The following is a 27,196-nucleotide window of genomic DNA, read 5'->3' as shown; positions in this document are numbered from 1 at the left end:
CACTGCTCCAAAACCACCATAAAAAGCCAGACTACGGTTTGCAACTGCACACAGGGACAAAGATCGTACTTTTTGGAGAAATGTCCTCTGGTCTAAAAATAGAACTGTTTGGCCATAATGACCATTGTTATGTTTGAAGGAAACATGTGGAGGCTTGCAAGCCAAAGAACACCAATCCAACCGTGAAGCACGGGGGTGGCAGCATCATGTTGAGGGGGTGCTTTGCTGCAGGAGGGACTGGTGCACTTCACAAAATAGATGGCATCATGAGAAGAGAAAATGATGTGGATATATTGAAACAACATCTCAAGACATCAGTCAGGAGGTTAAAGCTTGGTCTTCCAAATGGACATTGACCCCAAGCATACTTCCAAAGTTGTGGCAAAATGGCTTAAGGACAACAAAGTCAAGGTATTGGAGTGGCCATCACAAAGCCCTATCCTCAAGCCTATAGAACATTTGTGGGCAGAACTGAAAAAGCGTGTGCAAGCAAGGAGGCCTACAAACCTGACTCAGTTACACCAGCTGTCAGGAGGAATGGGCCAAAATTCACCCAACTTATTGTGGGAAGCTTGTGGAAGGCTACCTGAAATGTTTGACCCAAGTTAAACAATTTAAAGGCAATGCTACCAAATACTAATTGAGTGTATGTAAACTTCTGACCCACTGGGAATCTGAAGAAAGAAATAAAAGCTGTAATAAATAATTATCTCTGCTATTATTCTGACATTTCACATTCTTACAAAAAAGTGGTGATCCTAACGGACCTGAGACAGGGATTTTTTACTCGGATTAAATGTCAGGAATTGTGAAAAACTGAGTTTAAATGTATTTGGCTAAGGTGTATGTAAACTTCCGACTTCAACTGTATATGTTTTGGGTTGTGGCTCGAATCGTTTTGTACTTTTGTAGGGCCACATGAAAGCTCCAAAGGTCCCAGCCACACCCCTCCCTCACAGCCGGCTCCTATCCAGCCTCTTCTTGGCAGGGTTGGGGTACTGGGGGTTCTCGATGACCCCCTCCCCAAACTTGAGCTCCAGGAAGGTACGGTGGTTGTTCGGGCCGTAGGTGGTGATGCCGGCGAAAGGCATCGGCACCAGCGGCTGCAGGAAGTGCTCGGGGAACTCCATATCCTGCTTGTGCTCCATCCACGTGTCTTTGGTCATGACGCCGTTCCGCGGGTAGAAGGGCCACAGGTCCACATGGAGGTGGTTAGCCTCGCTGTATTGCACCCGATAGAAGTCCCCCTCCACTGCCCGCTCCCACACATAGCCGTTAGCATCCACCAGAGAACCAGAGTCCAGGTTCTTCAGGTAGTCACAGTTGGGCACGTCCTCCAGGTAGATGCCCAGGTCCACATCATAGTCCCAGGGGATGATGTCCTGCTGGCGGGCCGCCCCCAGCAGGGAGCCTCCTTCCAGCCAGTAGCGCACCCCGGAGCTCTCCAGGATGTTGATCACATACTTGGTGGTCTCGCGGAGGGCGTGCAGGCAGCAGGGAGGTGTCCAGCGCTCCAGGTACAGGTACTCAGGGGTGTCGTCCCGGACCGTACCGAAGCAACGCTCCGTCTCCTTCCCACAGCCGTGCCACTGCTCCTTCCCATCAGCCAGTAGCAGACGCTTCAGCCCAAAGTTCCTCATCAGCTGGCTAGTGGCCTCCTTCAGATGGCTGTCTGCCTTCCACTGGTTGTGGGCTGAGCTGAAGAGAGGCCGGTGGCTGGGGGAGAAGCAGGGGCTCTCCAGGAGCTTGACCTTCCAGCCATGCAGGGAGGTCTGGATAAAGAGTGAGGGCAGCAGGGGCCTCCCCAGTGGGACAGACAGGTTGAAGAGGTCCTCAGAGCGGATGAGGACCACCACGTCCCCCTGAAGGGCTGTACACACGCTACCACTGGTCCCAGACGCCGCTGTGGAATAGGTGGCCGTCCACTCTCTAAGGCTGACCCGCAGGTGCAGGCACTGAACGGTCGAGCGTGCCAACACTGGGGAAGCCACCAGCCTCACGGGCCCCCCACCCTCCCCCTCCAGCTCCCGGATCAGCCTCTCCACAGCCCGGCCCTGCTCCAGCTCCACCCCGTCAGGCACCAGCAGCACAAACTCTGTCTGAACGTGGAACTCTGGCCGGTGGGCCTGCGGAGGCTGCTCGGGGCTGGGGGAGAGCACCAGGAGACGGGCCCCCTCGGGGAGAGACAGAGGGGGGTAGGGCGGGGTGTCAGACACAGCCAGGAAGGGCAGCTCAGGTCTCTGGTGCAGGAAGGAGCGTGCCACATCACCGACGTAGTTCTCAAAATTCTCAAACTCCCGTAGGAGGACAGTCACACGAGGGCCGTGGCTGCTCCCCTCTCCCCCGACACCTCCAGCGCCAACCATCCCCGCACCAACCCCTACCAGGCCCCCCATGCTGCCCTCCAGCCCGGAAGCAGGTAAGGCAGCCTTCCTGGAGCCCCTTCCTGGGTCCCGGCGTTTCTCCATAATCTGCTGCTGGGCTTGGGACACATAGTAGAGGATGAGCAGGTTCAGAGCGATGGCTCCAGTCAGAAGGCCCTGGCAGAAACTCACCCGCATGGCACCTCTTGCTGCGCTCGTCTGGCTCAGGGAAAGGAGAAGGTATAGGATGGAGCTCTCTATTCAGAAAGCCTGTCCATAAACATCAGGACCCCATCGGTAAAGAGCTACAGCCTATGTGCATCGGAAGAGTAATGGCCAGCTGCTGGAATAGCTGAAATACACAGAAAACACAGGAATATAAAATGAGTCCTTAAAAAAAAGGGTTTCTAAAGCACTTCAGATGGCTGTGATAGGCTCTAGAGGCTGTAGTCTAGTTTATTACATTATATTCAAACGTCAAGGGACTAGGTGCAGTGTGTCTCCCATACATGGACTGGATTGCCCTAGTTCTCTTCGGCCAATACTTTGACCTAGATTGTAACCGTAACTATAAATTACAGCCAAAATGAGCCACAGAGATGCTTCAAATTGATGCTCCAAATTGATGCTCCGTGTAAGTATAGGCCTATGCTCCCTTCTAGAATTGCTACTGTAGGCTGTCAAGTATTTCTACAGCAATACTACCACATTTCCAGTACCTAGAACTGTGTCTGCATCATGCAATGTACTTTTTATGCTGTCAATTTAATGCTGACAGTAGACTACACCTATACTGCATGGCTTCTATGCAACCATTCTCCATCATTTCATAAAGACCACCCCACAAAATGACCCCTATAAACGCTTCATATGCAGGACTCGTTTGTCTTCCAATGTGAATCACGTTCTCCCCGTTATATTGCCTAACATTCTCCAACTCGTTAGAATGAAACAGCATACAAACCATAATGCGCGGAGCGTTACATCGAATTCGCTCGCTGTGTGGAAAGGTGGCAAGCACAAACACGGAGACACCACCTGTGCAATAGCGCTTACTGACAGTGTAAAATATGAATGTTATACTGACAAATAAACTAAGGAAGTGTTCATACACTGGGAGTTTTAGATTATTATCAACACCGCGGTCTGTAACATTATACCCTTGCTTTGCTGTTTCGGAAACGACCACCGGAAGCTTGCGTGAGATCACAATATGGCAGGAAGCGACGTCCCTGGTTACTGTAACAGGAGAGAGGAGGGAAAAAAACGACCCCCCCCCCCCCTGTAGTAGATTTGCTCTTAGCTCATTTTTTGGCACCGTTCCTCCACTGGAGTTCTTGCATTTACTCTTTAGGCTAGAGAGGAAGAAAGAAGGGTCGAGCGTTAGTGCTGGGTTTGTGAGGGACGGGGTTGTTGTTGTTATTGCTGCTTGTTTTCCCCACCTCCCTGTCCTGGCGAAAGCTCAAAGCGCTAAAATGGAGGCGGAAAGATCCGGCGGAGTAGCAGGGGGAACGAACCAGAACTCTGGAGGCAGCGGCGTGGGGCGCAACCCGAACGGGCCGAAATCAGTGCTCGGGCAGGCGACAACAGCAGCAGCGGCAGCGATGGCTGGATCGTCGCAGCCTCGAGAACCACAAGACGGCGACGCAGGCCTATCGCTTCCCGGGATCTTGCACTTTATCCAGTTCGAATGGGGACGCTTCCAGACCGAGAAATATCGTTGGGAAGCCGAGCGAGATGAACTCAGGGTAATTATAGTGTTATCATCAAGCAATAGCTGTGTAGACTATGTATTACTAGCTAGTTACGATTGAGAAAAAAGCTAGCCTAGCATTGCCAACATCCCACAGAAGTCACGATCGCTCCTCAATACTTTCCCCAATCGGACAGAATTACTGTCCACATAATCGCGAACCTATTCACCCCTATGCTCCTGGATAGCAGTTCTAAAGTTTTTTTGTGTGATCAAAGCAAACCCAATATTTGGGGGTTCCAAAAAAATGTCACCGTTCTTGACTAGTCTAAAACACTGGGTTGTGGATTTATTTCATGTACAGCATCAATCACAGGACGCTCAATTATCCGTGTGTTTCACATTGAGGCGCAGTCACTGTTGAGCCACACGCTGATCCCAACGCAGCCAGACATATAGTCCACATTGTCTAATTATAGCGGATCACACAGGTGGCGGTGTCAATAGGCTTTGTAGAGTTGCCCCAACGGTAATTAACGCCAGATGGTTGGACTCCGCTGTTCTTCAACCCCATCATGGTTTCTATTTTTCTCTCTGCGAGATTACGGTGGGTCACGTGACTCACTGTCAATTACAACAGGGATTCAGTGATTCGTCTGTAAATCCACACACACACACTAAAAAGACCGATGACGTAATGCGGTTCTTCCGCCGTTTACACACGTTCACATGTACACTCATGCCTGCCTGGGGAGTGCAAAGCGTTTTTTAAATGGATTGCTTTCCCCATCACGTGGCCTTTCTCCTGTCAGCACGTTTAATTATAATGATGCTGAATGAACATGAGCTGATGAAATACGAGTTTGCTTGATTATTTACAGTAGCCTAAAGGTCTGTGTAGAAAAGCAATACCATTCCACTGCTGTCAGTGTATTTCACTCTCCCGCTCACTGTACCCTATAGGCTATAGCCTAGTTAGAAGTAGGAACTTTATGTAATATGGATGAACCATAACAAACTGGCCATGCTGATCTTATAGCAGTGTGGGGGATTGAAGTCAGAAGTATGTCACCACCACCACTAGAGTCTTACTGGGAAGGATTACTGTGTGTGGTCTGGTTTTCACAGGCTCAATTAGCAGCAGAACTCGGGCCGAGAGAGAGAGAGAGAGAGAGAGAGAGTGTGTGTGTGTGTGTGTGTTTGGGTGCCCTGTTCAAACAGTAGCCCAGCAGTTTACATAAGAGGACACCAGTGGCTGCTAAAATAGGGAAAGCCCTGTGGCGAACACACACACACACACACACATACACACACACACACACACACACACACACAGCCTCCATGAACATACACATAGAACACACAATACTATACAGAATAATAGCCTACAGTTTCCTCTTGGCTAGTGCTCTGTCTCAAACCAAAAGTTGATTGATGACTGCCTGGTGTGTGGAAAACATTGGCCTTCCCTGCCATGTGACTGTGTGCGTATGTGACATTGACAGGGTGTGTATGGTGTGCCAGTGGTATCTTTTTTAGGGCTGAATCGTGTCGTTAAACGGGAACACCTGTGTGGCACTCTGTCTCCTGTGACAGCCAGGCTGTGGCAGGGCTGGGCTGAGCAGTTGGCTAGGCCAGGTGTGACCTAACGTAACGTTTCTTTCTGGTCCTGACAATATATATTTTTCTTCTGCACTGTTTAACCAATCCAGTTCAGTGTCACCTTGTTGACGCCCAAAAGCGTAGGTCACGTCATGGGCTCTTTCTCTCAATTTCTCTGAAAACCAGATGCATCCGGTTGTCATTGACCCCCGCGAAGGGTGGGCCAGGTGTGACGTCCCCAGAGCAGAACCACAGGGCCATGTGACCACAGCCAGCAGGCCATGCCAGGGAACAGACAGGCAGGTGGCACAGCTCTGGGCCCTGTTATTCATCACTGATCTTGCATGACCGGGGATAGGTCAAAGATATGTGGAGGCAGCCCTGGCTTAATCCTATCCGGTCAGGTAAGATCAGTGATTCCTTTAAGAAAGCGAGGACGAGGGATACTGCTATAAAACCCGCAGGCCTCTCACCTCTGTCAGGCTATATCTGTCCTGTAGAACTGTAGAGGGGGTCCAAATCAAACAAAGTCATTTCTCTACTGAATATCTGAATATACTCCTGCTGAGTCTGTAGAGAAAAGAGTCTCTAAATCCGGTGTCCTACTTCATTAGGCTTAGTACAGTCGGTGCTGATCAAGGACCTACAGCATTCCTAGCTGGCTCGTAAATGTCAGATTAGATTTCAACGTTGCGATCGCAGTTGCGCCACAGTTGCTACTTGCCATAAATGGAAGGACAGAGCGCTTTGTAGCCGTTGACACTCAAGAACAGTGGCACTCCGACTAGTGGTGACCCAGATGACACCACTTCCTGCTGGGGCATGTTAAGTGGGGCCCGTAGTGTCCTTCTCTCAGCTCTAATGAAATGCCCAGTGCTCTCATGCATGACACGCGTATGTACAGTACTGTGCTTCGCTCGCCCCTCGCACACTTCTGGGCTCTCTCACACTTCATTTGGCCTTTCTTTCCCACACTGACACACGCAAAGGCACACATGCACACAAGTGGACTTTTTGCACAACTTAAGCGCTCACACACACACACACACACACACTCTCTCCAGTTCCCTGTCCCAGAAAAGTCCTCTGCTCTACTTGTTGGCTGATGGGTCCCAGAGGGATGGAGGATGACATAGAGGTAAAGGAGAGGAAGAGCTGCCCTTGACCCTGTTCAGCGGTGGGGGCGGGGGTGGCTGACTGATGAAATGCGCCAGTCAGAACTCCTCAGCAGGCCAACTTCTGAGAGAGCCATACAGAGAGTGCTGTAGTGTTTTTACTCAGAAAGGTAGTTCTTTAGCCTATCTTTGTGCTAAGACTGTTGTTGGTTTATGTGCCAGTGTTCAACAGGCATGTTTATAACATAGTTGATGCCTTTTATATTACAGGTCACAGCTGTTTCTTTTGGTTCATGTTGTGACTTAATTTGTCCCCGAGGGCAATTGGTTTTTGGCACCAAGGAGTACGTAGACGTACATACAATGCTAGTGCATGAGTCATGGGTTGGCAGCCGTCAATATCAATATAACATTGCTCATGATCAACCATTAGCAGCAGCAATCGTGTAAAGTACGGCCTACATAGAAGGTAAGTAAAGTGCGCTGTGCACATTCTCCAAAATGTCACGTCAACATCATTCAAATGTGCGGATAAAAAAATGCTGACCGCATTAGCATCATCGGCCCATGTAATGACAACCAAGGCGATAAAACTAGTTAGGACAGACTAACCTCGTCCCTGTATTCATGAGGCCAATGGCCGTAGGGGTCAAAGGTAAATTAGCACTTGTACCTGTTAGTCTTAACAGTTGGGGGAATCTACACCCGGGAGCCAGAGGGTAGGACATGGAACTCCTGGTGTCGGGGGCGGGCGCTGCCAGACAGGATAGATTCTAACTTCCTCAGCACTAGTCTGCTGTACAGGTCAGACAGACAACTCTGCTGGACTGCTGTGATCTTAACACTTTTACTATCCTAGCTAGTGCCAAGGTTACCATGCCAAGAGATCAAAGAAAATGGTAGGACCGACTCAATGTACGCTTTATAAAAGGGAGTCTTCAAGGTCCTGTCAACCTGGAACTTTTGCCCGTTTCCTGAGACAAAAAAAAGGTGTCGCTGGTACTTCTCGCACATCATGTCAGTGTTGGACTCAAAGCTCAATTGATCATCAATCATGGTCCCAAGGTACTTATAATTGGCTACGGTGTCTACCACCTTGGCCATAAGGATAGTGTTCTGAGAGGTAGGGAGTTGACACCTGAAGTCGATACACATATCTTTTGGTTTTTGTCACATTCAGTTTTAGGAAACCGCCGTGGCACCAATGAACAAACTCCTCAACAGGCCCCGGGGCTAGTTTCATCGGCATGAAGCAGACGGACTATTTCTGAGTCGTCCGCAAACTTTAGGGTGTGCTGGTTCTTGTACTGGCTATGGCACTCATCAGTGTGCAGGATATAGAGGTGGGGCGAGGACACAACCCTGGGGTGAGCCTGTTGAGAATGACCGCTTCCCTGCCAGGCTCCCATGCAACCTCACCCTCTGGGTTCTGCTAGTAAGACAGTCAAGGATCCAGTCCACTACACTAGAGTCTACACTAAAACGATTAAAACTGCTGGAGCAGCCTCCTCTCTTCTGGGAAGGCTTTCCACCAGATGCTGGAACATTGCTGCACTAAGAGCGTTAGTGGGGTCAGGCACTGATGTTGTGCAACGATTAGGCCTGGCTCACAGTCGGCGTTCCCATTCATCCCAAAGGTGTTTTGATGGGGTTAAGGTCAGGGCTCTGTGCACGTCAGTCAGTTTCTTCAACACCACCAATCTCGGCACACCACCAACCTGACATTGGACCTCGCTGCCAGATTGTGAAGCGCGATTCCACTGCTCCAGAGTCCAATGGCTGCGAACTTTACACCACTCCAGCCGACACTTGGCGTTGTGCATGGTGAACTTAGGCTTGTGTGCGGCTGCTCGGCCATGGAAACCCATTTCACGAAGCTCCCGAGGAACAGTTCTTGTGCTGAAGTTGCTTCCAGAGGCAGTTTGGAACTCGGTATTGAGTGTTGCAACTGAGGACAGCCAATTTTTACACGCTATGCACTTCGTCAGTCCTGTTCTGTGAACTTGTGGCCTACCACTTTGCGGTTGTGTCCTTATTGCTCCTATACATTTCCACTTCCATCAAACACTTACAGTTGACTGAAGCAGCTCTAGCCGGGCAGAAATGTGAAGAATTTGCTTGTTGGAATGGTGGCATCCTATGACGGTGCCACATTGAAAGTCAGTAAGTCAGTAAGGCCATTCTACTGCCATTTCTTTTGTCTATGGAGATTGCATGGCTGTGTGCTCAATTTTATACACCTGTCAGCTGAAATAGCCAAATCCACTCATTTGAAGGGGTGGTCCAAATATGTGTGTGTGTGTATGTATATATATATATATATATATATATATATTAGTGTATATGCTTGAACTTTTGATGTGGGTTTGATCACAGATCACTGATCTGTAGGGAAGTCATCAGAGTGAACTAAATGGCTCCTTCTCTCACCTCTACTGGCCACACTTCCAGACTCAGGATCTACTCCAATACTGTTGAAATGCATCATCCCTCCCTCCCATGAGGTCCTTGCTGATCTGTATATGATTGGATGGCCCGGGTGAAGTTCAATTCCCACCTTATTTCTGTCCGCAGTCCAGCTCTTCCAGCAAGGAAGGAAGGAAGGAAGGAAGGAAAGGTGCGTGTTTAAAACGGGGCCCCTGGATTGGACAAGATCCTGTTGTTCAGACAGGGAGGGGACGCGATGTTCATGGATCGTAATGGTACTCTGACATGGACAGATGACGTGCTCCTCCTGTGCGTACACTGTACCACAGCACAACAGGCACACACACACACACACACAAACACACAAACACGGCAAGTAAAGCCATGTCAGATTGCAGGGTGCCAGTGGAGACAGAAGTGGGAATATATATTTCCAGGAATGTCAGGGACAGTGGGAGAGATGACTGATGCTTATCTGGGATGAAAGGGACACTCCAAAGAAGTGTGTGTAAAGAAGACCGGTGCGGGTGTGTGTGTGTGCGTGTACAAAGCGTTAGAAAAATGGCTGCACCCAACACAGTGCATCTACCTGGTAGCTACCTTCACTACCCGGCTTGGCCGCTCCTCTGCTATCCCCAGACGGACACAGCTCTGAGCATAGTGCCCTTCAGGTCTATTTTAGTACCGGGAGTCTGTAGGCGTGACATGTAGCTGCTGCTAAACCAGATAGAACAGTTCAATCTGAAACGCACGGGAGGTGCTGCACTCAAAGCGATGCGTCATCAGCAGAGGTCGTTTCTGTTTGCAGTAGCACCGTCACATTCTTCGTGTTTGGGCGAGTACGGTTTGCGTATCCCAGCCGTAAGGTCTCGCTGGCGTTCGACCTCGTGCAGACCGCCATTGTAGACGTGCCGGCGGCATTTTTAGACTGCTCGGCTTTTCTGGGGCCCGGGAAGAGCGATTGGACCACACACACGCACTTCTCTCCTCACAATGGTTTCCCCCCTCCAGATGTCTGGGTTTGCTGGTCAGAAGAAGTTCTAAATACAGAACGCCACTCCGTCCACAACCCGCTACTTAGCCCGGTGTATTTCTGCACTGTATGTTGTATTTGTTTGAGTGGTCCAAACAAACTTCGCCTGGGATGTGGCATGCTCAGTAATGTTTGTGTGTGTGCGTGTGTGTGTGTGTGTGTGTGTGTGTGTGTGTGTGTGTGTGTGCTCATATGCTTGACCTGTGCGTGTGTGCGCGCGCAGGCTCAGGTGACGTTCCTGCAGGGCGAGAGGAAGGGGCAGGAGAACATGAAGCAGGACCTGGTCAGGCGGATTAAGATGTTGGAGTACGCCCTTAAACAAGAGAGGTCAGACGCACGCACGCACACAGACACACACACACACACACAGTGTAAGGCTTGGGTAACACTGCCATCTTGTGGTTCTTCCTCTCTCTGCAGGTCCAAACACCAGAAGCTGAAGACAGGCAGTGACCAGAGCCCAGGGGAGAAGAAACCAGAGGCAGAACAAGGTATGCAGGCTCTATGATGACCTTATGTAGACTCTACGTATGCTCTAGGCCAGGGGTGTCAAACTCATTTTGCCCCGGGGGGCGCATTCGGTCTTCAAGAAAATTTGATGCTCCCTGACTTTCTACCTTTCATTTCTGTGATTGTTAGCGAGTTGGACACAGTCAAGAAACTGTACGAATATAGGTCCTTTATCAATTCTACTAATTTCTGTTTTGGTCTTTAGAAATTATATTAACACACAAAAACATGAAATATCATTTTTTCACTCAAACCACCAACGGGCCGGATTGGACCCTCTCGGATGGTCTAATGATTGGTTCACAATGTAGCCTAGATCTAATGCATTCTAAAGCAGAACTAGTAACTTCCTTATGATTCTGTTTCCACGTTTTCACCATTGAAATGTGTGTGTGTGTGTGTGTGTGTGTGTGTGTGTGTGGAGCTGTAAGTGTTTCTCTGGTGGTTCCTTCTGTTATATCGGCGCTTCCTCCTCTAATTGACTTGTCCTGTACCCCACAGTGCCTAATGGGCCAACAGAGTCTGAATCTGAGCCAGCCAATCAGATGTCCTGGAAGGAGGGCCGTCAGCTACTGCGCAAGTAAGGCTTTCTCCCCATAGCGGGAGCAAGGCTTCCTCCCCGTAGCTGGAGCAAGGCTTCCTCCCCGTAGCGAGAGCAAGGCTTCCTCCCCGTAGCGAGAGCAAGGCTTCCTCCCCGTAGCGAGAGCAAGGCCTCCTCCCCGTAGCGAGAGCAAGGCCTCCTCCCCGTAGCGAGAGCAAGGCCTCCTCCCCGTAGCGAGAGCAAGGCCTCCTCCCCGTAGCGAGAGCAAGGCTTCCTCCCCGTAGCGAGAGCAAGGCCTCCTCCCCGTAGCGAGAGCAAGGCCTCCTCCCCGTAGCGAGAGCAAGGCCTCCTCCCCGTAGCGAGAGCAAGGCCTCCTCCCCGTAGCGAGAGCAAGGCCTCCTCCTCGTAGCGAGAGCAAGGCCTCCTCCCCGTAGCGAGAGCAAGGCTTCTTCCTCGTAGCGAGAGCAAGGCTTCCTCCCCGTAGCGAGAGCAAGGCTTCTTCCTCGTAGCGAGAGTAAGGCTTCTTCCTCGTAGCGAGAGCAAGGCCTCCTCCCCGTAGCGAGAGCAAGGCCTCCTCCCCGTAGCGAGAGCAAGGCCTCCTCCCCGTAGCGAGAGCAAGGCCTCCTCCCCGTAGCGAGAGCAAGGCCTCCTCCCCGTAGCGAGAGCAAGGCCTCCTCCCCGTAGCGAGAGCAAGGCCTCCCCGTAGCGAGAGCAAGGCCTCCTCCCCGTAGCGAGAGCAAGGCCTCCTCCCCGTAGCGAGAGCAAGGCCTCCTCCCCGTAGCGAGAGCAAGGTTTCCTCCCCGTAGCGAGAGCAAGGCCTCCTCCCCGTAGCGAGAGCAAGGCCTCCTCCCGTAGCGAGAGCAAGGCCTCCTCCCCGTAGCGAGAGCAAGGCCTCCTCCCCGTAGCGAGAGCAAGGCTTCTTCCCCGTAGCGAGAGCAAGGCCTCCTCCCCGTAGCGAGAGCAAGGCTTCCTCCCCGTAGCGAGAGCAAGGCTTCTTCCTCGTAGCGAGAGCAAGGCCTCCTCCCCGTAGCGAGAGCAAGGCTTCCTCCCCGTAGCGAGAGCAAGGCTTCTTCCCCGTAGCGAGAGCAAGGCCTCCTCCCCGTAGCGAGAGCAAGGCCTCCTCCCCGTAGCGAGAGCAAGGCCTCCTCCCCGTAGCGAGAGCAAGGCCTCCTCCCCGTAGCGAGAGCAAGGCCTCCTCCCCGTAGCGAGAGCAAGGCCTCCTCCCCGTAGCGAGAGCAAGGCTTCTTCCCCGTAGCGAGAGCAAGGCCTCTTCCCCGTAGCGAGAGCAAGGCTTCTTCCTCGTAGCGAGAGCAAGGCCTCCTCCCCGTAGCGAGAGCAAGGCTTCTTCCTCGTAGCGAGAGCAAGGCCTCCTCCCCGTAGCGAGAGCAAGGCCTCCTCCCCGTAGCGAGAGCAAGGCCTCCTCCCCGTAGCGAGAGCAAGGCTTCTTCCCCGTAGCGAGAGCAAGGCCTCTTCCTCGTAGCGAGAGCAAGGCTTCTTCCTCGTAGCGAGAGCAAGGCCTCCTCCCCGTAGCGAGAGCAAGGCTTCTTCCTCGTAGCGAGAGCAAGGCCTCCTCCCCGTAGCGAGAGCAAGGCTTCTTCCTCGTAGCGAGAGCGGCACTCTCCTCAACACCTTTAATCAAACTGTTGAGTCTGAATGAAGAGGCTGATCGTGTGTGTGTGTGTTCGGTGTGTGTGTGTGTGTGTGTGTAGGTACCTGGAGGAGGTGGGCTACTCGGACACCATCCTGGACATGCGTTCGAAGCGCGTGCGCTCCCTGCTGGGTCGTACCAGCCCCGAGGCTAACGGCACCCCGGCCAGCAGCGAGCAGCAGCCCGCCCCGGACCCCGAGCCCCTGGCAGGGGGGGAGTCACTCCTCATCAGACAGATAGAGGAGCAGATCAAGAGGTGAGACCCCCAACACGCACAGCCCTGTCCTGGGTGTAGGGTGCTGTGGACAGTGATGAATGGAAGCTTGTCTCCATGGTAGTCACTGTGAAGTTGATCAGTACTCTGTCTGTGTTGGTGTATTGCATATTCTTTGTCAAATTCCTATAACTGTCAGTATTGTTGTTGGGAGTTGTGTGTTGCCGCTGATGTGTGTGTGTGTGTCGGTAGGAACGCGGCGGGGAAGGATGATTCTAAGGAGCGCCTGGGTGGTTCCGTGCTGGATAAGATCCCCTTCCTACACGGCTGCCAGGATGACGATGAGGACGACAGTGATGAGGAAGATGACTTCCAGGGCATGGGCACGGACCGTATAGACGGGCAGCGCAACAAGAACAAGAAGCCTCGCGTTAAGGTTCCGATCACGGCAAAGTGTGTGTGTGTGTGTGTAATTATACCCCCGTGTGTGTGAGAGAGAGTGTATTAAAGGTCTTCTCTCTCTGTGTGTGTGTGTGTAGATGGGGACTGAGCCCACGACCACAGACCTGGACCCTGATGATGAGGAGGAGGATGAAGACGACTCGGAGGATGCCCTGAGCGAGTTTGACTTCCTGGGATCAGGGGAGGAGGGGGAGGGGGCGGGAGAGGCCCGGATCTCAGGGGACGGCCGGGAGTTAGGTACGCCGTCATCATAGCAACCGCCTCAACCACACCTGTCTGTCAAGCTTTCTGTCTGTCTTCTTTTTCTGTCTGTCTGTCTGTCTGTCCCTCTCTCTCTTTCTAGGGAGTTATATGTTCTGTACACTCACCTCTACTGCCAATAAACCATTGTCTATGGTGAACCATTGTCTGTGTGTCTCTATCACATTTGTTGTTTGACTTTGTCATCCACGTGTCTCTCTCTCGATCTGAGGCAATGTGTTCTGTTGGCATAACGCATGCTGTTTGGTGTCTGTCTACTTTCTCTCTTTATCTGCCTCGTGGCCTGTCTCTCGGTCCGTGTGTCTTCGTTTGTTTGTGGGTTTCTCTCTTTCTGTTTCTCTGTTCGCTCATCATCTCCTTCTGTGTGCATGGCCATGTGTTCTTTCACCCTTTACTTCTCTTTGTCTGTCTGTCTCTCTCTCTCTCTCTGCATGACTGTGTGTTCTCTCTCTCTCTCTCTCTCTCTCTCTCTCTCTCTCTCTCTGCATGACTGTGTTCTCTCTCTCTCTCTCTCTCTGCATGACTGTGTTCTCTCTCTCTCTCTCTCTCTCTCTCTGCATGACTATGTTGTCTCTCTCTCTCTCTGCATGACTGTGTTGTCTCTCTCTCTCTCTCTCTCTCTCTCTCTCTCTCTCTCTCTCTCTCTCTGCATGACTGTGTGTGTTGTGTCTCTCTCCTCTGGCCTGGTTCAGAGAACCGCAGGAACAAGTTACAGGGCTTGATGTCGGACTTCCCCCCCAAACCCTCCCCGCCCCCCTCTGTTTTGGGACAGTCTCGCTCCGGGGAAGGTAAGACAACAGCCGAGCCCCAAAACTCTCTCCCTGTCTGGCTGTGCCAAGTGTTCTACAGTATCCTGTATTATGTCATGTTCTGTGTGGATGCCAGGAGGAGTAGCTGCTTCTTTCGCAACAGATAATGGGGATCCTAATAAAATACCAAATACCAGAGTAGCTCTCTCACTCTCTCTCACTCTCTCTCACTCTCTCTCTCTCTCTCTCTCTCTCTCTCTCTCTCTCTCTCTCTCTCTCTCTCTCTCTCTCTCTCTCTCTCTCTCTCTCTCTCGTCTAAAGGGATACTGCTCTGAAGAGGTAATTGTTTTCGTATTGGAAAAAGGGGGGAAGGGATGTGTTTTTGATCAGATGGTGGTTGATGTGGTCGTGGCTTTAGCATTGAGAGACGTTCTTCCTCCACTCCTTAAAGGTGGCGCTCTGGGTTTTTCCTCCGACGTCTTCATCCTGGACGCCGTCGGGGGCGGAGACATGAACCTGGGGGAGCTGGCTGACCTCACCGTCGCCAACGACAACGACCTCACTGTGGATGTGAGTACTTGAACGCACATACGACAGTGTTTCTCCTATTAAAAGATTACGTGGGGGGGGGGGGCTGAGAGAAGACATTTCCGTTTTAAAGCCAATTTCAATGCTCTCTGAGTGACTCAAACATAATAACAAAATCAATGGGGGCCCCGTGCAATGACATTTGGGGAATTTTAGTTTCTCCCTGGCTGTCTAGTCTGTATGTTGGATGTTGTTTATTTTCAAAGATGATTTTATAAATATTTGTCTCAATTATCTTTTTTACGTACTTTATCTGAGTTGAGTCATTCTCCCTGGCTGTCTAGTCTGTATGTTGGATGTTGTTTATTTTCAAAGATGATTTTATAAATATTTGTCTCAATTATCTTTTTTACGTACTTTATCTGAGTTGAGTCATTTAAAAAAAAGTTATCTGCTGCTAAATGAATACACCCCACCAACGCTCTGACACCTGTGTGCAGCTACAAGATAACCGGGAGGAGTTCAAGAAGACGTGGAACCCTCGCTTCACGCTGCGCAGCCACTTTGATGCCATCAGAGCGTTGACGTTCCACCCCAGCCAAGCCGTTCTACTCACAGCCTCCGAGGACGGAACCCTGAAGCTGTGGAACCTCAACAAGGCCATACACTCCAAGAAGTAAGAGCCTAAGGAATAGCAGGACCACAACACGCCAATATCAGGGCCTGTCTTCAGAGCGTGTAATCATAAAGTCGGAATGCTGATCCAGGATCAGATCCCTCCTATCCATGTTGTCATCTTCATTGTGATTTTAAAAAGGCATAACTGATCCCAGATCAGCGCTCACTTCTACTCTGAGATGCTTTATGAATACAGGCCCAGGAGTGGGAAAGAAACTGAATGGGGTCTGGTAGTTTGCTATAACCCTGCTGTAATGTGTAAATGGATGTTGTTTTTGGCCTCCACAGAAATGCAGCGCTGGACGTTGAACCCATCTACACCTTCAGAGCCCACAGGTGAGCTCAGACCACACACACATACACCCTCATGCATGCAAACACACATTTGTTGCAACTATCATGTGTTTCGGGGTGTTTCTGGGTTAATAGCTCATCTTTGTGTAATCGTGTGTGTGTGTGTGTGTGTGTGTGTGTGTACAGTGGTGCTGTTCTGTCTCTGGCAATGGGAAAGGACGGAGACTCGTGCTACAGCGGGGGTCTGGATGGAACCGTGCGCTGCTGGAAGATCCCTGACATCAACGTGGATCCCTACGACAACTACGGTCAGCCCCTGACCCCTGTCTGACCTTTTTTTGCTTCCAGTCTACCAGTCAGGACTAGCCAGGTTTATCCCCACCTAACGTATTCAGCTCTGAGTCCGTAGATCACACATGATCAAGTATCATCTCCGTGAAAAAACACATTGACTGACATTAGGGCTGTGGCGGTCAAGGACTTTTGGATGGCGGCTATTGGTCAGCCAAATGACCACGGTCAGACGCACATTTTGTGCTGCTGCAGGGAGGGGGCATTGCCTAGGACAGGGGTTTTCACTTTTCTTGGGTTGAGGTCGGGTGATTGTGGATGCCAGGTCATCTGATGCAGCGCTCCATCACTCTCCTTCTTGGTCAGAATAGCCCTTACACAGCCTGGAGGTGTGTTTTGTGTCATTGTCCTGTTGAAAAACAAATGATAGTCCCACGCAAACCAGATGGGATGGCGTATCGCTGCAGAATGCTGTGGTAGCCACGTTGGTTAAGTGTGCCTTGAATTCTAAATAAATCACAGAGAGTGTCACCAGTTAACCAGAATAAAAGTCATTATTTTTCACGTAAAAAACACCTTGCTTGTTTCAGCAAGGAGCAACAAAGTTTCATCACGTTGTAGAATCCATTTGTGCGTGTCTCTTTTGTTGTGTAGACCCGGCCATAGAGAGCAGTGTGTTGTCGGGTCATGAGGACTCAGTGTGGGGTCTGACGTACTCTGCCCACCACCATCGGCTGGCCTCCTGCTCTGCAGACGGGACCGTTCGCATCTGGGCACCCCAGAACTCTGCCCCCTGTCTCTCCGTCTTCAACAAGGAGAAAGGTGAGTGTGTGTGTCTGTGTATGTTTGTGTGTTTTTGTGTGTGTGATATCTTAACTCTCTCTCCCTCCCCGCTCAGAGCACGGAACACCCACCTCGGTGGCCTTTGTGAACTCTGACCCCGACCAGGCGGTGGTGTCATTCGACGGCGGCGAGACGCTGCTCTATGACCTCAACACAGAGCAGAGCATCATGGTCCTGGAGACCGGCACCAAGGACGGTGAGACCTAAGGGCCTGCTTTAATACTGTCAGAATGCTTCCTGTGACCTGGCTGGTCGAGCGGTAGTGCATGTGTACGGTGTTGGCCAGGGGTGTTCAGCGACTGTTTCTTGGCGTTGTCTGTTGTGACCGGATCGTTATGTTTGGGCCTCTCAGGTTTCCACTCTGATGCTGCGTTCGTAACCGCGTGGGAGGTGGGAATTTACCAGCTGTGAGGTTGTAAATGCCAGTTGGATGCATTCGTGTGATTTGAACTCGTTGAAAAACGCAGATTGGCAAATGGCCAACAAGCTGCGCCAACCATAAACTAAAAAGGACAGCTATCATGCTTTTAAACAAATTATACAGTAAAGAAAAAACACAATTATAGATTGCTTTTATAAATCTTGTTTTGTTGTTGCGTTTAACTGGCGAAAATGCTGTTATAGAGGGCATTTCCTTAGTCGATGTTGTCAGAGGTCACCATGTGGGAAGAACAGGATTATAGACGAGTTCCCCACTAGTAATTACCAGTTGGTGTGCCATTTCAAGTGGACTTTTCCCAGTCGTGTGTGGTAAATTCCCTCCCCCCTCATGGTTACGAACGCACCATGACGCCGCCTCCTTCAGTGCACTTGTGACTCTCATTGAAGGTCTGTAAGCACAGTGCATCTCCCACTCTGGGGTTAATGTAATGGGCTGCCACTTTTAGGCACGTTCAACCCAGGGTGCATCGGCTAATTCATTGTAAACTTTGTCTTATAGAGAGCGGGTACTAGCTGTTTGCTAAAATGGGTGCAAGAGGGAAGTTTGTAACGAGGTGCCGAAACACCCTATTCTCAACCACCGACTGGACGCATATCCGCGGCTATAAACCAAAGACTAAAACCCCCAAAAATATGAACATAGCCTAGCTCTTGTAATTTCTTTGGTTTGGTTTGACGTCGGCGTAAATGTGGCAACATATTTGAGGTGTTGGCAGCTATTCTCGTTTCACGTGGCGACATACTGTTAGCGTTTTATCCACAACTCCCTGTCCATCGCTGCTGTAATCTACTATGAAACCAACATTTTCCTCAAATGGGAGATTTTAACAAATGATGGAGTATCCTCAGAGAATGACAGTTTATGATTAGAATTTTGATGACAACGTGCACATAGGCTCCAGGTGTTCTAACGGAATGGCTTACATCGTTTTTTGACAACTTAGATTTACCCAAGAGGCATCGGCCTACAATGCAGCGTCGGCATACCCTATAGGACTAGTGTTTTTACATTTTTAGACATATTCATTCGGTTTCACAGTGCGGACCGAACCGAAGTCCCTGTAGCGAGCGGTTCGGGTACGAATACGTGTACCCTTACACCCCTAGTCGGCATAGGTTCAAATCAGGCATACTGCCCTAGGATGCAACCTCTCTCGTCTTTCCCCACTGTCATCCTCTCTCTGTTCAATCAAATCTGAAAATACCTTTTTATATATATATATATATATATATATATTATATATATATATATCTATATATATTATATATATATATATATATAATATATATATAAAGGTATTTTCAGATTTTATTTGTATGTAGACCTTTATGAGTGTCACAAGTGCGTATCTGGCACTGAAGGATGCAGTGTCATGGTGCGTTCGTAACCATGCGGGGAGAGGGAATTTACCACAGACTGGGAAAAGTGTATATATATATATATATATATATATATATATATATATATATATATATATATATATATAGAAAAATGTATAATTCTGTGCCTCTCTTCCTTAATAAGAGAAGCCAGGAGGATCTCCCTCCAATACTGGTCTGTGTGTGTCTGTGAGCTGATCTGTGTGTGTCGCCCCCTGCAGGCAGTAAGCTGATTAACTGTGTGGTCAGCCACCCTTCTGAGCCCATCTCCATCACCGCACACGAGAACCGCACTATCCGCTATCTGGACAACAAGACAGGTCAGCCCCCTGTCCACTGCCAAATCCTACCTTTCTGTAACTACGCCAGAGTTAGGCCTCATCTGTTTCATCTGGGTCGAACTAGCCCATAGCCACGTTACTTTCTTTGACCATTTTAATGAAATGTAATGCCCACCTGCGTGTGTTACCAGGAAAAGTGATCCACTCCATGGTGGCACACCTGGATGCTGTCACCTGTCTGACCACGGACCCCAAAGGCACTTACCTCATCTCTGGCAGTGAGTACCCTGACTTGTAATTGGAACTGAGGGGCAAAAAGTCTGCATTTGATTTGATTTTTGGCCTCTAGCACCACACACCTGGGGGTGTATCCTGGTTCCCAGGACCAGGATTAAGGAACACTGTTTTGTTTCTATCCACATATCGTTGACGATTCCGCGCACTCGTAACTGTGCTCTCCGCTTCCCCCTGCAGGCCATGACTGTTCGGTGCGTCTGTGGATGCTGGACAACAGGACGTGTGTGCAGGAGATCACGGCCCACAGGAAGAAGCACGACGAGGCCATTCACGACGTGGCCTTCCACCCCTCGCAGCCCTTCATCGCCTCGGCCGGCGCCGACGCACTCGCCAAGATCTTCGTCTGAGAGGAGGCACAGACGGGGACCATCATCCTCCTTGGTGAGACACTAGGGTACAGAGATAGAGAGAGAGAGAGAGAGAGAGTGTGTGTGCTTTATCTTACAATTCTTTACACTTTCTGCTTATATGACTTGTCCCTTCTTTTCATTACAGCCCGACAAACACAACTTGGCCAGAGGAGAGTGATGACTACAATGGACAAACCTCACCTGCCTACACACGCAATTTCACAGTTACACACACACACACACACACACACACGAGACTGTGTCCTGCACCCCACTGGCTGGGTCATCGCCAACAGGACACTATTACCCACAGTTCTCTAGCTGTCCCATGATGCCTCACTAACTTGTTGCAATACTAACCATACTGCTTTTCTAACGACTTATCTGGCTGCTCGGTTTCTTAGGTCAGTTTACTACACTGTTCATTTCTACCTTTACAGTCCACTCATGGTTCTAATTAAGGCAGTGTGCGCGTTGACATTGATCACTACACATGCCGATGCATCACCTACTACAATTAGTGACGCGTACCCACACACACGCGGATTAACATTCAGTTTGAAACTGTCTTTTTTTTTATGTTTAAAATATATATATAAAAAGCTTAGCTCACCAGTTACTAACACACATAAGTACCTGACTACAGTAGAGTCCAGTCCCCATCAAGTGACTGTGTTAGCCGTTGTCTACTGCAATACAGTGTGGGGTCACAATGCATTTCATTCCAAAGGCTTCTGAGGGTTTTAGTTTGTGTGTGTGTGTGTGTGTGGAGTCTTCTCCTAGCCAGTGTTGGACAAACAGCTTTAATTTCAGCCTCATCGCCGAGACACTATGTCTTAGTGTTTGTCTGTCCGGTAATTGTACGGTCATCCATTTCAGTAGAATCAAGTTTGATAGGAAATGGGTGTGTGTGTGTGTGTTGCACTTGTTTAATCTTTGGTGCTAAGATCTCGTCAGTCCGAGTCTGAATCAGGGACATGTTTGCATTCGAGGTGTGTGTGTGTGTGGAGTACTCTTTGTCTCACTGGGATATTTGTCATCAACAGTAGCATGAAATGGCTTGTATCATGCGTCACTCTCCAGCCACGCCATCTGTTTGTGTTGAGATACTGTATGGGTCATTTTTTTTTATCTCATAAGAAGACGAACACGCTATGCTAAGCAGACACTTTTTTCTACTGGTTTCCTTTTATATTTGTGTGTGTGTGTGTGTGTGTGTGTGTGTGTGTGTTGGCCTTTGTCATTTCATCAGGATAGCTGGTTTGTGGAGATGATGCCACAGTGGAGACCTCTGACTGAAACGGTTGACGTTGAGAGAAAGTGACACTACTCCCAATATGGCGTCCTGTATTCTCCCTTCCTTAAGTTGGCATCAAGTCAAAATGGTCCTTCGTGCCGGTGTATTTATTTAGGCTTGCGCTTGGAAACATATTATCCATTGAAATAGCTGTTAGGTTTCTGGTTTTGGTGCGAGTCCTCATAGTGGGAAACTGGCCTCTCTCCAGTGTCAATGGAGCCAGCAGGGGAAATTGCCCCCAGGATATAGGAACAAAAGGCACATAAAGAGCCCTCCTTCCTCTCCCGTTCCCCTATGGAGGGGAAACAAGAACAAACACTACCTAACCCTTAGCCCCCCTTACATTGGCCTCCGACAAATACTGAACTAGACAGGGTTGGTGTCTGTTCACCAAGCAGTCACTTTGGGCTTGGATTATTGTTCCTGTTTTTTTCCTGGAAGGGAAAACAAGCGTGGACAAAGTGCGACGCCACTCTGAGCCGCGGGCGACCGCTAAAGACTGGACATATCGGTCAGAGATCAGGGGTGATGTCGTTAGGTAGCCGGTTTATTTTTTTGAACTTTCCGGGGTGGAGGCAGAGGGAGCCCTACGGGCAGATCTCTGGCTGTGGAAACATGGTTCCACCAGGCCAGGGCAGAGCAGGGCAGTAAAGAATTAATGGTCCAGTAGCACCATGTCAATCGGTAACTGGCCCTGAGCTGCCCCCAAACCTACTAATCAACCCCTCTCACACGCCAGAGGGACAGGGTAGAAGTCGTCCCTAACCACTGATTCCAGATCAGATATTTCTTAATCTCCTTAATGGTTAAAGCCAGAATTGTGGCTATGGTTATCTGATCCTAGATCTGTGGTTTAAGGTCAACTTTAACCAACTACAGTACATGCAACAGGGTCACTACAGGGATCCGAGAAATGACAGAGGTCAACGTTTTCCTCTCCACTGCAAGACCTTATGGGAAAACACTCTGTGGTCTAGCCAGACAGGTGTCTGCGGGCTTGGTTTAGTACATGTCAGCTTCATGTGTTTGCTAAAACATGATGGTTTCAGATGTATTGGATGTGACGAGGCAGAGAGAATGCCTAAAGTGCTCCTGTGGCACATTGTATGCTGTAATGCTTTGTTGTTGAGAGGATAAATATAGAACACAGTTGTCAATCACCCACATTGTTGGTTATATGCTGCACTACATCAGCTGCACTAGACCCCAAGACTAGACCAAGGGGTTATCTGTAGCTCAGCTGTGTCTTAGTGTGGCTGTGGAGACCAGGGCCCAGTTTCCCAAAAGCATCTTAAAGAGCGACTGACCCTAAAAAAAAAAGCAACTTCTCGTTTTTGAAAATGGCCTACATGAGTCAGAAACACGTATTCTACTGTCAAAATTGACTGCAGGGTGTAATTTTGGTCATTACAAGTCAGTCTCGTCCAAAACCGTTGTTACTAAAGTTGCATTTGAAAACGCTCATTATTTTCCCGACTGCCTCAGAACAGCGGAGTGAGTCGTTAGATGCTTTTTAAAAAATATATATATTTTTTACCCTTCCTCGTCACTTTATACACTAAACAGAAGGTCTCAGCTAAACATAGAATCAAGATGTTTATCTGTCTCTGTGAACGCAGATAACTTAAGAACGTAGTTGACTGCTACAAATACAAAGTTGCCAATGTCCTTGCGATTGTTGCAAAACTATAAGGTTCCAAAATACAAACTGAGTTGACTGTGGGGAGCAGACGGACAAAAACAAATATAAATACAGACAATAGGCGTATGTATATAGGCTACATACAGTGCCTCTGGGAAAAGTATTCAGACCCCTTGGCTTCTTCCATACTTTGTTAGGTTACAGCCTGATTCTATAATTGATTAAATCGTTTTTTCCCCCCCTCATCAATCTACACACAATATCCCATAATTGACTAAGCAAAAACAGGTTAAAAAAACCTGAAATATCACCATTTACATAAGTATTCAGACCCTTTACTCAGTTCTTTGTTGAAGCACCTTTTGCAGCGATTACAGCCTTGAGTCTTGTTGTATGACGCTACAAGCTTGGCACACGTGTATTTGGGGAGTTTTGGGCTATGGCTGTGGGCCACTCAAGGACATTCAGAGACTTGTCCCAAAGCCACTCCTACGTTGTCCTGTCTGAGGTCCTGAGCGCTCTGGAGCAGGTTTTCATCAAGGATCTCTCTCTGTACTTTTGCTCCATTCATCTTTAATTTAATCCTGACTAGCCTCCCTGCCATTGAAAAACTTTCCCACAGCTGCCACCACCATGCTTCACCGTAGTTTGGCCGGGCGGCCAGCTCTAGGAAGAGTCCTGGTGGTTACAAACTTCTTCCATTTAAGAATGATGGAGGCCACGGTGGTGTTCGGGACCTTCAATGCCGCATAATTTTTTTTGTACCCTTCCCCAGATCTGTGCCTCAACACAATTCTGTCTCGGAACTCTACAGACAATTCCTTCGACCTCATGACTTGGTTTTTGTTCTTACATGCACTGTCAACTGTGGGACCTTTTTATATAGAGAGGTGTGTGTGCCTTTCCAAATCATGCCCAATCAATTGAATTTACCACAGGTGGACTCCAATCAAGTTGTAGAAACATCTCAATGATGATCAATGGAAACAGGATGTTTCTTCAGTTTTTTATATTTAATACATTTGCTAAAATGTCTAAACCTGTTTTTGCTTTCTCATTATGGAGTATTGTGTGTAGATTGCTGAGGATTTTTCTTTATTTAATCCATAACATTGGAAAAAGTCTGAAGGCACTGTATATAGGCCTGTTTATTTAAATCAGATTCAAATCAATTTCATGCTCAATCAATTGAGTTCTAGTTTGCTGGCTAGCCTACTGTGCAATTTTTACCTCGATACATTTCATGATATGTAATGTGTGCAATGATATGCCAAATCTCTGATTTGTGCATTATTATTGTGTAAGCATTAGAATATGCCGCCTCAATATTTGCAGCCATTAGGTGATAATCTCTCTAGGAGCTGATCCGTTGTCAGTATTGTGAAATTATTATAATGTTAAAGTAAGATATGAATAGACAGAACTGATCCGAGAGCAGTGCTGCCTTTCTTTCGATCCTACCAGTATTGACACCTGCTCCAACGACGCACTTGGCGAACGTTCTTTCTGCGATGTGTTTTGGGAAACGCATGTTAACATCTTCGGGCGTTGTAGGAACGATGGATTGTTAAAAACTTGTAAACCTAAATTCCATCGCTATCGCGGAAACCAGACACCTGAAGTGTCTCACTGGCATTTCTCCTCTCTTCACGTAAATATTGAGACGGCATGAGTTTGTTGGATGAACTCTGCACTCAGTGTCTTTGTGTCAGTCAGTCTACATGTACGTCTGCAGCATTGAGCTATAGACTGGTCCCGAGACGCTCAAATATGTCCCTCTTCTGAGAACAGACAAATCAATGTGACAAATGAAACAAAGCGAGAGGAAAATAAAAATGACTGTAAATGATAAGAGACTAGAGCTGCCGTTATGTGGTGTACATGTCCATTTTTATTTTTTATTTGTTGCTTTTTCCCCCCTTTTGATTATAATTATTATGGAAGAATACTGTAGTATCATAAGTGAAATCATTATTCTTTGCTAGGCTTAGAACTTGCTTGTGATTGATAATGACAATGTATACCTTGTTTAAAAAAATAAAAAAAGGTTAACAAATCTGAAAAATGACCAAAAAAACTGAAAACATCGAAAAGTGATCAGTCTGAGGCCAAGGTAAAGGACTCGTTTCTTTGTGTTTTTATTTTTTTTATAGCAACTTATCACTGTGTGATATTTTGTATATCATATTAAGCTGCATTCAAACAATTTCTAACTACAAGGGATAAGAGACCTGCTTTTTATTGAGTTTGTTTTATTATATATATTTTTTGAACTGCATTTTTAGCTTGTATCAAATGACAGATTTTCCTCCTTTGGTTTTGTTTACTTTGCGGGTCTCGTGTTGTATGTCATTAAAGAAAAATGAAAAAAGAAGCGATTTTGTACAGTGAATTTGAGAGCAATATTGTCATTCATTATTTCTTATCAACTGTCATTCTTTGCTGTATAACTACATGTTAATGATCCAGGGCTTCCCTCATATGTTCCTTGTATAGAAACATAGTAGGGTTGTTCCTCAAAATGAGTCCCTTTTGACATTTTAATTAGACATTTTACGCCAAAATGGAATTTTTAAAGCCTGTTATTAAATGAAGTGCCCTTGTGATATAGACCACATGGAAAATGCAAAAACAATGTATGAATAAAGTCTTGCTAAAATGCCAAAATTCATCATTTTGACATGTCCCTCTGTGCACCATCTGAGACTTCTAGGATTTAAACCCACTTAACCCCAACATTTCTCCCAAGGTTTCAGCATTGTAAAGCCCTAGTTATTTTGTTGCTTTGACAAAGTCATTTCTAAAGATTATTGTTTATTTGTGATTCATTTTTAGATAAAAAACTAAACAAAAAACAACCTGGCCCTCATTTTAAGTTCAACCCTGTTATGTGAACTGAACTCACATTTTAATATCGTGAAACTATTCCTTAAAATAAAGTTTTTCAAAAGAAATATTGAACATCAAATCATAGTGTAAAATCTTGACCTGGTTGTACTCTTTTTGGCTGTTTTCTGGTGTTTTTTTTTTGTATAAAACTGAGCGAGTTGAGCATAATATGTCAACCCTGTTGCCTATAGATCGACAGGCTAAAATGTTTTAACATTCCTCCTGTCACAAGGGGATTTAGGACTGATTTAAGATGAAATCGTCAACCCTGTTACTTGCAAGTCATTTATTTAAAAATGTAACATCTCTTGAGATGGGAAAACATGTTTTTATTCAGTTTGTCCTGTCCTCTTTACGACAGAATGTAAACATTTGGTGAAATCAAATGTTACACTACCCAAAAGGGACTCATTTCGTGGAACAACCCAATCAATACACTCTTCTCTCCCTCACCTGCCGTCTGTCCAGAACCGGAAAGAACTAGACAGTTTTTTACAGGTCTCTGGGATAACATACAACAGGACCCACAACAAGCAAGTGACCAAAGAATTGTTCATGAAAAAGTCACATTAACATGACAGTCGTGACACCCACCTGCTACCCATGCTCTGGAGAAGACAACTCAGAAATATCAAGCTTGCGTCACCCTTTCCTGAAGACTAGCAAGGTCAGTTGTATTACTCGTGATGAAGATCAAAACAGACCTTGGATCAGTCTTATGATGAAGATGTCAGAGACTGAGGGATGCATCTCCCTCTAGTGGGACACAACTCTACAACTCAGAACAACCGCCGATAAGAATGTGCTTTTTACAGTAGGTTTATTGTGGTCACTTCTCAATCTATTAGCCATAGATGATGCTAATTAGAATATATCTAAATAATAGTTTTTCATAATAAGCAATTAGACGTTGAGCAAACATTCAACAAAGAGTACCTACCAAAAGTCATAACGCTAGTTAGTTACATACCAAAATCAATGTTTACAGTTCTGTTTTTACTCCCATTTGTTACAGCTCCGTAGATGCACTGAAGGTGCGGTCCTATATTAGAATCAGAGAGAGACCTGTATATGTCGTTGGCACTGCCAAGGGGGAGAGGAGAGAGAACCAAAAAAGCAAAGCCACGGAGAAAAGAGTGATAGTGTTTTAAAAGAAAGAGAGACATATGTGCGAGCAGTTCCCCCTCAGGCTAGAGTAAGACGAGGCCAGCTGTCAGAGAAGGAGTTAACAAGAAGAATTAACCCAACGTTAAACACAGAGGAAGAAAAAAGAGAGAAGGGGGCGGGGTTGCTAGCTTGGGAGGAGACCAGGGAGTGGGAGGGACTGACATGGGCTTATGTGGAGCTCACCCCTCCCCTCCCATTGG

At 47.9% G+C, this 27,196-nt stretch overlaps 2 protein-coding genes across 2 annotated transcripts; one reads left to right on the top strand and one right to left on the bottom strand.

Moving 5' to 3' along the window:
* Positions 1-782: 782 nt before the first annotated feature.
* Positions 783-3,583, bottom strand: LOC109881121 (fukutin-related protein-like). Its single transcript, XM_020473274.2, has 2 exons — positions 3,328-3,583; positions 783-2,715 (listed from the first exon to the last, which is right to left on the bottom strand). The coding sequence occupies exon 2, from the start codon at positions 2,559-2,561 to the stop codon at positions 954-956; it is 1,608 nt and encodes a 535-aa protein (XP_020328863.2). The 5' UTR covers positions 2,562-2,715; positions 3,328-3,583; the 3' UTR covers positions 783-953.
* LOC109881118 (striatin-4-like) lies at positions 3,434-25,611 on the top strand. The gene is made up of 18 exons (XM_031795286.1): positions 3,434-4,111; positions 10,457-10,560; positions 10,654-10,724; positions 11,245-11,323; positions 12,994-13,188; positions 13,399-13,582; positions 13,686-13,845; positions 14,562-14,657; positions 15,070-15,188; positions 15,647-15,822; positions 16,113-16,160; positions 16,305-16,426; positions 17,064-17,231; positions 17,308-17,448; positions 19,295-19,393; positions 19,546-19,632; positions 19,829-20,032; positions 20,147-25,611. The coding sequence occupies exons 1-17, from the start codon at positions 3,434-3,436 to the stop codon at positions 19,996-19,998; spliced, it is 2,697 nt and encodes an 898-aa protein (XP_031651146.1). The 3' UTR covers positions 19,999-20,032; positions 20,147-25,611.
* Positions 25,612-27,196: the final 1,585 nt, after the last annotated feature.

Source organism: Oncorhynchus kisutch, linkage group LG18, assembly GCF_002021735.2.
Source record: "Oncorhynchus kisutch isolate 150728-3 linkage group LG18, Okis_V2, whole genome shotgun sequence".
NCBI classification, from domain to species: Eukaryota; Metazoa; Chordata; class Actinopteri; order Salmoniformes; family Salmonidae; genus Oncorhynchus; species Oncorhynchus kisutch.
Note: the sequence above shows the minus strand (reverse complement) of the source record. Positions and strands in the feature narration are given on the sequence as shown.

What these genes read in the sequence shown, in the direction of transcription:
- LOC109881121 (XM_020473274.2), bottom strand. Translation starts at nt 2,561, where the DNA reads ATGCGGGTGAGTTTCTGCCAGGGCCTTCTGACTGGAGCCATCGCTCTG.
- LOC109881118 (XM_031795286.1), top strand. Translation starts at nt 3,434, where the DNA reads ATGAATGTTATACTGACAAATAAACTAAGGAAGTGTTCATACACTGGG. An exon ending in CCGAGCGAGATGAACTCAGG is followed by an intron (nt 4,112 to 10,456) that starts GTAATTATAGTG and finishes GTGCGCGCGCAG; the next exon opens with GCTCAGGTGACGTTCCTGCA. An exon ending in CTATCTGGACAACAAGACAG is followed by an intron (nt 19,394 to 19,545) that starts GTCAGCCCCCTG and finishes GTGTGTTACCAG; the next exon opens with GAAAAGTGATCCACTCCATG.